Source organism: Exserohilum turcica (assembly GCF_000359705.1).
Source record: "Exserohilum turcica Et28A unplaced genomic scaffold SETTUscaffold_5, whole genome shotgun sequence".
In the NCBI taxonomy this organism is placed as follows: Eukaryota; Fungi; Ascomycota; class Dothideomycetes; order Pleosporales; family Pleosporaceae; genus Exserohilum; species Exserohilum turcicum.
In genome coordinates, this window is record NW_007360266.1 from 2,198,447 (window position 1) to 2,208,098 (window position 9,652).

The following is a 9,652-nucleotide window of genomic DNA, read 5'->3' on the forward strand; positions in this document are numbered from 1 at the left end:
CCTACCTACCAACCAATAGGCTACGAGCCTTATCTTCATCTAGTTAAAACCCCTCCTAAATATCGTAGCTAGAAACAACCTACTTAGATACTTGTAGGCCTAAAAACCCTACACGTCTTGTATAGCCCTTTAGGCTGAAAAAGGACGTTAAACTAGAATCATAATAATAATAATAATAATAATAATAATAATAATAGGATAGAACTTACTCTATAGGCAATACAAGGAGAAAGGTTCTATTGTAGTAAAGAGCTTTATATAGCTATAGGAGGAAGATATTAGGCTATTAATTAATAAGAGCTTTGTAATGTACGACTACCACTAACGCCGCATCTAAGGACGAGAGAACTTAAGATAGTCTTGTGTGATGTACTACTCGCTAGTCTAATAGATTATCTGCGCTAACATTAAGTACTAGCTCTTGTACGCAGTACTATGCTAGGAGCACACTCTAGTCTTATACCTATACTACACCAAGTTCGCGAAGCCTAGTGACAAGACAGCATTCACTTACATCAACTTAAACCTAACTTAGGCTATGTAGGAGGATTCAAGAGTAGACATAATTTAAGGAAGCGTCTTAGTAGATAATAAAGATAATAAGAACTACACCTTAGTAATAGAAGGCTTCTACAAGCATATTTAAGAGTATATAAAGTAGAGGAAGAACAAAGGTATAAAGAAAGCTAGCATAGAAATCTAGAGTTAGAAGGATATAGTCGACTAGCCTAAAAAGCTTAGGAAACAGTTTCTTAAAGTACAATAGAGACGCACACCTTGCAAAAAAGGAGAAGCCTGCATTACTAACCCCCTGCTCCTGCATGGCTCTATAGGGCCGGCTGTAATGGGCGGGCCCAACGGGCCGAGCGTACGACTACTTACGCCATCCATTGCCAAAAAGGCAGTAACAAGACTTCAAGCTTCTTGAAGTCTAGGTAGTCGTATAGATATACTCGATCACACACACACTTTAGGCGTAGCCTCTTACACCGGCTACTAAGAACCGTCGTACAATTCTGCCTTAGTATATTGCCGTGCGCAATAGTGTAATAGAGGTACTAGCTATAGGAACCTACAAAGATATCCTTAAGGCTTATTAGACGCTTATAGCACCTCTAAGCTCTCTATCTAGCTACCTAAATAAGTATAGTAGAATTAATTAGGCTTTTCTAGCTAACGTTAAGTTTAACTTTAATTCTTACATCTAAAAGGCCTTAGTTAGACAAGCTTGTTAGGACGATCTATTAGTGTAGAAAGAGTTCTAAGAGGAGATTATAAACAGAATAGTAGAGTTAATCTAAGACTTTATCTTAGATACTAGAGATGCTGCAATTAAATAGCTAAAATGCCTACTACTATTAATTATAAAGCTAGAATAAGATGCTTTTTATGCTAACTCTGTAGAAGGCATACTAGATTAATCGTTCTTTACAAACAATAGAGTACATCTAGACAAGGTAGAAGACTAGATTAAATAGGACAAGGACTTCTCTAAAGCTGACGCGATTAACTATCTGCAGACAGAACTTACGCTAGAACCTAATAAGAACTTAGCTGCGCAGGCTATAGGCCTCCTAATGTCTTAATCTAGGAGGTTGTTCTTCTTAACTTATAATTTGCATTCTAGCACACTAGCTTAGCGCCGTTATAGCTCTAGTGTTAGTTCTAGTTTGTCGTTACTACCACAATCGCTTTACTCTCCCTCTCTATTGCGCTAAGTTACTAGTCTAAGTGTGCAACTAAGGCGTAGTAGTCGACTAAGGAAAGGAGCATAGAAGTAAGGCATAGACGCTAGGTTAGGAGCAGAGAACCCGGCGTCTGCATAGAAGCTGCAGGGAAGACAAGATAGCTAAACGTAAGGGATAGGACAGATAGGGGGGGTGAACAAATTGCAACTAGGAAGGAACTAGGGGGTACTTTAGAGAGGGGTATTTAGTGTGTAGTGGAGGTGAGCTTAATAGGGCCAAGCTCTTAGGTTTAGGAGGTTTGTGCTGAGGCACAGGGTCACCATGACCCTTATGCTAACTAAGCACAGCTTACCTTCAAAAAGGAACATAAATTAATAGTCAAGATGGGAGAAAAAAAATGCGGGGGGGGGGGGGGGGAAACAATATCTCTTAGAAAAATCTCTTGCTCGAAGAACCAACTACATATATTTTACTCCCTCTCCCCTCTCCCATAGCCTATGGGAAGGGGAAAAACCTTTAGTTCTGTTCCCTCTACTGAGAAGACATCGCAGTTCCACACTACTTCTCTACACTAATAGACTGCTAGCTGCGCACGGCGCTAGCTAGGTTAGCGTCTACTAGCCGCGCAACTTTATTAAGCATACTAATAGTCTTATAACGCGTTTTAATTAAGCGTATAATAGGTAGAGAGCCTTATATAAAGATCTAGTCTTAATTAAGAGCTAGTTGTTACAAGTAACAAGCAGAAGGATTCTTCCCTTGTTGGAATGGCGAGTGGTTGGAGAACCACTCAGGATGACACCAAAGGCACGACGACAACCCCGCGGTGATCACGTGACGTGTGCTCCCGCCAAGAGCCATGCTCCCGCCAAGGAAGGGAGAATGGGAGGCCTTGGGAGAATTGTGCTCCCACTGCTCCCATGGGAACATGCTTCTGAGGGAGAATAGGGAGCATCAGGACAGAACACGATGGGTATAAGAATGTGTTGGATTTCATTATTACACTCGTTGTGGTCAACTCATTATACTGTACTCTCTTACAAGTTCTTTACTTAACAAGATTGGTACTTTGTTATTCTATCTTACTATAGAATTAATTGTCTTTACTATCGGTTAAACATCCATAACTCTTTTCCACCTAAATTACTCGGCAATCACACTGCTTACCACGAACCCGCTGACTCGCCCTAAACCGGACCGAGTCCTAGCTAAGTATAGTCGAACCCCGTGTAACACTAGTTTAAGCTTATAGAAAAGATAAAGGCTAAGTATAGCATTTATAATAAAGACGTCTATAACTTTAATAAAGTAGGCTTTATAATAGGCAAGATCGCAACTTAGCTAGTTATTATAGCGTTAGAAAGAAGAGGCTAGCTAAAAGCTATTTAACTAGGTAGCTAAGAGTAGGTAACGTTTATCGCTAGAATTAATATAGCTAGCTAGTCTATCCTACTATTCCTTATCTTTACTAGCAAGTATTACCTATCTACCTAGTATAAGAAGATAGAGATCCTACGCAACTAGGCGATTGTAGTTAGCAACAATAGCTAGACAACTAATAAGCTAGGAGTTAAGTAGCTAAAGTACTTTGTTAAGCATACAAATAGCAAAGTTATTAGAGTACGCTAGCTACTTATTCTTAATAGCTATAAGAGCTACTAGTTACTTAAGTTCTAAGAGCTCTATAAGGCAAATAATATCTATACGCTCTATATGCTACTTTACTTATCTTACCTACTCTAGCCTCTTAACGTTAGCTACTTCTCGCCATTAAAGCGCGCGTATAGCTATAAGGTAGAGAGCCTAATACGCAACCACATTAACTATATCACTAAGCTTAAGTTTCTACTAGCGTTTAAGGTAGCCTTTAATTAATCCTTTATAGTAGCTAATATCTACTTAGCCTTTTAAGGTGTAGGCCTTATTCCTTTCTAGCTAGACACTATTTTATTAAAGCTTAACGTATAGCTGCGTACGCCTACTCTAGTAGCTACTCTTATAAAGGCTGTCTAGCAGGCTTATACCCTAAGTAACATACGCAAGCCTAAAGCCTAATTAACGCTAATACATAATTAGGTCTAGCGGCATAAGAGCTTATTACTAGCGTTAATTATTATAGCAATTAGCTAGCTTAAGAAGAAGGTAAAGAGAATAATACTCTTAGCTAAGCTAATACGTAATTAGATCGCTAGCTTTATAAGAGCTAATAAGGTAGTAATAAAGTGTAGGTAGCGTAAAAGGAAGTAGATATAGAAGCATAAAGTGCTAATAAAGGAAGCTAGAGAGGATCTACTTACTTAGCGTAAGGCTAATTAGTAGATTGCTTATAAAGAGCGTTAAAGAGGAGAGCAATTAAGTGTTAGCTACTAGGCTTTGGCGCGCTATAGTAGGTGTAGAGAAACTAGCCACAACTCGTGTACGTGCAAGAAAGATACTCTAGGTACTGCTTAATCTATTATATTAATATATAGTAAAACAACTATATTATAGTAGAACTATAGGCTTATAGAGGTGCGCAGGTTTAGTGGGGTGCGGCGCTTGCTTGTAGGCGGCGCTCGCTTGTAAAACACGTTATACTAATTAAGCATCCTATATATGCACGTATGCATACAAATCCATATCTAAATCACCAGCGACTTCCTTCCATCATGACAAAAAATTCCAACGTAAAAAGGGCTTATTTATCTGCCCTTGTCTTTCTTATCGTTGTGTTTTTTTTCTCTCCTTTGCTCAATTATCTGTTCGCATACCGGATTATCGTATCGTATCGAGACTAATTACTGGTTTTTTTCAGGGACCTGCATGTAATGCATAATGGCTTGGATTTTGTTTGGGATTTGGCGGTCCAGAACCTCGGGGTGGGGAAGATGGAAGGAGGAAGAGGACCTGGGTTGAGAGCGACGGGCGATAATGGTACAAAAAAAAGTCCCAGAGTTGCATACATGTGTGAAGGATTGCAAAGAGCCACAGGTCGGGTTAGTTGATGGGGGCGAGGTCGAGTCATGGGCAGTTGTTGGAACGGTGTGATTTTTTTCTTCTCTTCCCCACGAGGGGGGGGGGCTTGCTCTCGGCTCAGTAAATGACGGTATCTTCGGCCGCCTCCTCTACTATGTCTTCTCCGTTCTCGTCGTCGTCGTCATCCTTGCTGGGCTCGTCAGCAACAGTGGCATGACTTGCAATCTTGCCATCCTGCATATGCCCCGTGGCGTGCTCATCCATGGCTTCCTTGGTCCCAGGGTCGTCGTCAGGGTGCTGGTCCTCTATCTGCGAGTCCTTGGTATGAGGGGCGCTGCCATTAGTCGCGCCATTGGATGTGGATGTGTCGTGAGGTGCATCTGCATCACGGCTCTTACCAATCTGGGAACCCTCTGCATCGCGATTCATTTGCTCGGATGCGTGCCGCTTCCGCTGATTATCCGGTTGCTGGCGCGCCTCGTATTCAGCCACTTCCTGCCTGATGATGTCTTCGGCTTCGGCTATTTGGTCTTGTATGCACTCGTCTTCCTCGGGGCTCGTTTCCCAGGGCTTGTAGTACTGGGGCGACAGTTAGCTTTTGTGATGAGCAGGCACCTCGCGCAGCAACGTACCAGGCGTGGTTCGGTCTTGGTCTGGAGGAAGTGGGCCATGTTGCGGAGGTTCTCGTGGCGAGCGCGCATCTAGAGACAGTAAGCACCGGACCAAGGGGGTTTTCTATCGAGGAGCGACAAGCCGTACTGATTGCCTCTCAAAGCGCCTCTGCTCTATCCATCGCTGCTCTTTGCGCCGTGCTATGCGCTCCGCCTTCCTCTGCTCGCTCTCGTGGTCTTCTTGTCGGCGCTGGGCGAGCTGTCTCTGTTCGATTTCCGAGCGGCGTTTCTGTGCTGTGGTAGCAGTATTCTGTGAGAGAGCGCCCAGGACGGCGCCAAACAGCCTGCGCTCTCGTCCCCTTTCGCGGCGCACCGGGGCGGGCCTCGAGTCCTTGGACGAGGTGGAATCACGCCTATCCTTGTCGGTGGGAGCGCCGTCAGCGCCGATTCGCGGTCGCTTTGCCGCATCCTCGGAGAAGGACTCGTGGCGTCTTTTCTGGCTGTTCACGGGCGAGGCGGGCACGGCGAGGTCGTCTGGGAGGACCACGGCGGACGCAATCGGGGCGGCCATTGTCACATGGAAAGCGTTGGCCACGCTGGACTATAGAGATTTTCTGCCTTGTGCAGCAGGGCGCCTGGAGCCGCGCGTCGTGAGTGTGTTCAAAGGTGCGAATGTAAGACGGGGCATGTCGAACGCGATACGAGGCGTCGCGTAAGTAGAGCGGGCGTTCATGTCGACGACGGAGCTTGGCTTACGCTAGCAGCGGACCCCCGAAGCTCGACTTTCACCTCTACAACTTTCTTTCTCTCTCCACGCGCAACAAGATTCGCCACTCTCCACTGCTTCTTCTGTCTTTCTGAGCTCTTCGCGACAAAAAAACTGCCCGCCATGTCTCGCCATCATCCGTAAGTTCGCACTCCCGCTCTGCCCGCCACTCGCGCCACTCCCACACCTGCTAACAACACCCCGACAGCGATCTCGTAATGTGCCGCAAGCAATCCGGCATCTCCATCGGGCGCCTGTGCGACAAATGCGACGGCAAGTGCCCCGTCTGCGACTCGTACGTGCGCCCCACGACGCTCGCGCGCATCTGCGACGAATGCTCCTTTGGCAACTACCAGAACAAGTGCGTCGTATGCGGCGGCGAGGGCATTTCCGACGCCTTCTACTGCTTCGAGTGCACGCGCCTGGAAAAGGATCGGGATGGGTGCCCCAAGATTATAAATCTGGGTAGTAGTCGGACGGACCTGTTCTACCAGAAGAAGAATTTTAGAAATCATTGATGAGGGCTGGGGGTTGGTAATACATGAGTATGGAACAAGCCGATATGGATGTATGGCATGGATATATGGATATATAAGGCGTTCTGGGAGTCGTGGTTATGTGTGATTTCGCTGGCTACGGCTAGAGAGAAGCAAGAGACCGACGAGTTCAAAGATAGCTCGAGAGATTTGCCAACGGTATCCTCTGCCCAATTTCTGTCGCCAAGGAGCTTTCTACTGACATTCATAAGATTCTACTGTACGAATGGAATGATGAGCCATGTTCGTAAATGCATAAGTTCTAGCCTCGACCGCCTTGAAAAAAAAAGAGAGCGTGAACGAAAGAATGTTAGATTGAAGCCCGCCCCTTCATCTATCCAGCAGAGCTTGGGTATCATTTTCGCTGCCCCAACGCGCCCATAAACGCCGATATTGTACATGAATAATATTTCGAGCTGATAATACCTCTTTCATAGACCTGTCGTCCTCGTCACTGAAATCAATGCCCATTCATGCCCGAATCGCTAAACTTGCGCTTCTTGGCTTCGCGCTCGCCGGCATCCTGTGGCGGCCGGTACTGATCGAGCTTGCCCTGCATCCGATACGTCTCGCGCTTGATGTTCTCCGCGTTGCCCAGAAGGTCCATTTCCGTGACGGGCGCTTCAATGCTCTCCAGCACGCTGTTAACAGTGCTGATGTGATTGGCATCCTTTTTGTCGTCGCGCCAGCGCGGCGTGCCGTCTGCCTCGGCCTTGTATTTCCACTGTCCGCTCTCTGTGCGGTAGCACTCTATTATGCGACCGTCGAGGCGCTGGTTGAGTGATTTGAGCGTCTCCCATTCGGCCTGTGTGAGCGCAAGCGTGGAGAATACTTGGTAGTTGTTTGAGTTGTGCTGGACGAGCAGTTCGATGGGACAGGGCATGGCGTCGTAGTCGGGGATGAGGCCTTCTTCGTCGTCTTCGGGGTCCATGAGCGGAAACTCACCTAGGCGAAGCTTGAAGTCGATCGTGTTTTCGTGTGGTGGTTTCCATTTCAGGATGTGTCGATCTGTGCCGAACTGATATGGCGTCGACACGCATGTAAAGATGAGGCCATCGTTTCCGTGCCTGAGGTTAGGCAGAATGTTGCTGAACATGTCCTCGAGCTTGTACGCCGCATATGTCTTTTTTCCCTTGAGCGCGAATGGCTTCAGGTCATCTGGTCTGATGTTCTTTCCAAATGTCCTCGTCAGGTACATTTCATACGGCTTGATGACCCAATCATGCAACCGTCCCAACCGCTTGTCCAGTGTCCGCCCCGTTACATTCTGCTCGTTGACCGCCAAACAATCAAAGACGTAGAAATTCAAGCGCGGCGCGGGCTCGTTGGGGTACTGGTCGTGCACTAGCTCTCCGTCCAGGATGGTACCGTACAAAAAGGGCTCGGGCTCATTCGGGTGCATGTAGTGGGGGATCCGAAACGGCGGCTGCACGTTGTAGTAGTTGTTCTTGCGATCGATCAAGAAGGTCAGAGGCTCAAAGGCCCCCGTCGGCCCTTCGTGCCAGTGGAGGAAGAGCAGGCAGCGCAAGCCATCCGTCTTCTCGCACATGAAGTATTCATTGCGTTGGAGCTCGGCGACATGTTCGCGGGCAAAGGATACGGGCTGCGCGCCGGGAAAGCGCAGGTTGTCGCGTTCGAGAAGATCGGCGACGACTTGTTTGAGCGGTTGCGCCTCTTGGTTGGGTATGAGGAAGCCGGGTATCTGTGGCGGAGGCGCATGTGTCGGGGCCGTGGTCGGCATCGTGGCGAGTCCGATGTGCAGTCGCAACGCTGTATCAAGGTGGTTTCCAGACGTGCGCGTGAAAGACGACGAAGATGAGGAGAAGCAGTTCAGCCATGTTCGCGACTACTGCGATCGCGGTTACGCGCCAAGGTCCGGAATCGGGTTATGTAAGCCGACGTGTCTAACGTGCAGGGTCAGTAAGCTGGGCAGATCAGTAAGCTGGGCACCCCACCAAACTTCGCGCGACGTTCTGCGCAATTGAGCCACAACAACGTATTAAAATAATATAAAATTAAGATATATAGTTTACTATTTAGCTCTGTATAAAGTCTAAGTATATCCTTCAACGTAACACTTTGTGCACGTTGGCGGCGCGCGCTAACGTCGCTTACTAGCCTAGTTCTAGCTACCCTCTATAAGTAACCTTTCTGCCTCTGCCACAAGCTGCTGAGCCTACTGCACCTAGAGTACCCCACTAGAAGCAATATATTAACGCTGTTAATCTTGCTTTTGCCGCTGACGCTAGTTCTTTTCACGTAGCTTCTTATTCTCCTCTGCAAGTATCGTTGCTAATTGCATTATAAGCTAAGCGCTCTTAGCAAGCTGGCGTATCGCAACGCTTGTTGGACTCTCTGGCTGCTGGCGCAGTCGCTCTTGGAGATACCGCACCTGCTGCTGAAGCTCTGCTACTGTATGTGGTGTCTCTGTCTGCGTTGCTGCCTGCGCTGTAGTGTTATTATCTGTGGTTGTCTGTGGTGGAGACGGTGTTCTGGCTACTGTGAGCGACGATAGAACGCGATCTAGACAAGGAGGGACAAGCCCTGTCGCCTGAAAGCCTGCCTGGATATTCTGCTGCGTAAAAATCTTCAGCCGGATCCGTGTATAGGCTGCAAGGAAGTCTATCTTGTCAACGTGGTAGACCCCATGCTGGGCGAGCTCCTCAACCTCGCGTCCGTATGCGCGCTTAAGAGGAGAGTAACAGCTCACATCTAGAGGCTGGAGGAGGTGCGACGTGTGAGGCGGCATACAGAGAGTGATAATCTTATTCTTAGTGCAGTACTGGTCGAACTCTGGCGTTGCGTGGCTACCATGACCGTCTAGAATAAGCAGCCGATAGACTCCAGCTGTACGAGCCGTTGTATGCTGGTTGAAGTGCTTTACCCACTCTACGCCAAGCTGATCAGTCGTCCAGCCGTTGTCTGAGGTGCCGATAGTCCAGTCTGGTGGGAGATTGTGATACCAGCTGCTCTGGTGAACCTTGCCAGACAGTATCACGAACGGTGGCAGAGACCAGCCAGACGCGTTAACGCACTCGATCACTATAACCCACTCCCGATTGCCTAGCTGTACGACGACTCGCCCGACTAACTCTA

General features: G+C 47.4%; 3 protein-coding genes across 3 annotated transcripts; 1 reads left to right on the forward strand and 2 right to left on the reverse strand.

Moving 5' to 3' along the window:
• Window positions 1–4,760: 4,760 nt before the first annotated feature.
• Window positions 4,761–5,825, reverse strand: SETTUDRAFT_156111 (uncharacterized protein; the record flags this gene model as incomplete). The annotated part of the gene is made up of 3 exons (XM_008031086.1): window positions 4,761–5,222; window positions 5,276–5,344; window positions 5,403–5,825. 3 exons carry the CDS (start codon window positions 5,823–5,825, stop codon window positions 4,761–4,763), a joined length of 954 nt encoding a protein of 317 aa, XP_008029277.1.
• Window positions 5,826–6,143: 318 nt separating this feature from the next.
• SETTUDRAFT_156112 (uncharacterized protein) lies at window positions 6,144–6,538 on the forward strand (the record flags this gene model as incomplete). The annotated part of the gene is made up of 2 exons (XM_008031087.1): window positions 6,144–6,160; window positions 6,229–6,538. The coding sequence occupies 2 exons, from the start codon at window positions 6,144–6,146 to the stop codon at window positions 6,536–6,538; spliced, it is 327 nt and encodes a 108-aa protein (XP_008029278.1).
• A 478-nt stretch (window positions 6,539–7,016) lies between these two features.
• Window positions 7,017–8,315, reverse strand: SETTUDRAFT_140307 (uncharacterized protein; the record flags this gene model as incomplete). The annotated part of the gene is made up of 1 exon (XM_008031088.1): window positions 7,017–8,315. The coding sequence occupies exon 1, from the start codon at window positions 8,295–8,297 to the stop codon at window positions 7,017–7,019; it is 1,281 nt and encodes a 426-aa protein (XP_008029279.1). The 5' UTR covers window positions 8,298–8,315.
• Window positions 8,316–9,652: the final 1,337 nt, after the last annotated feature.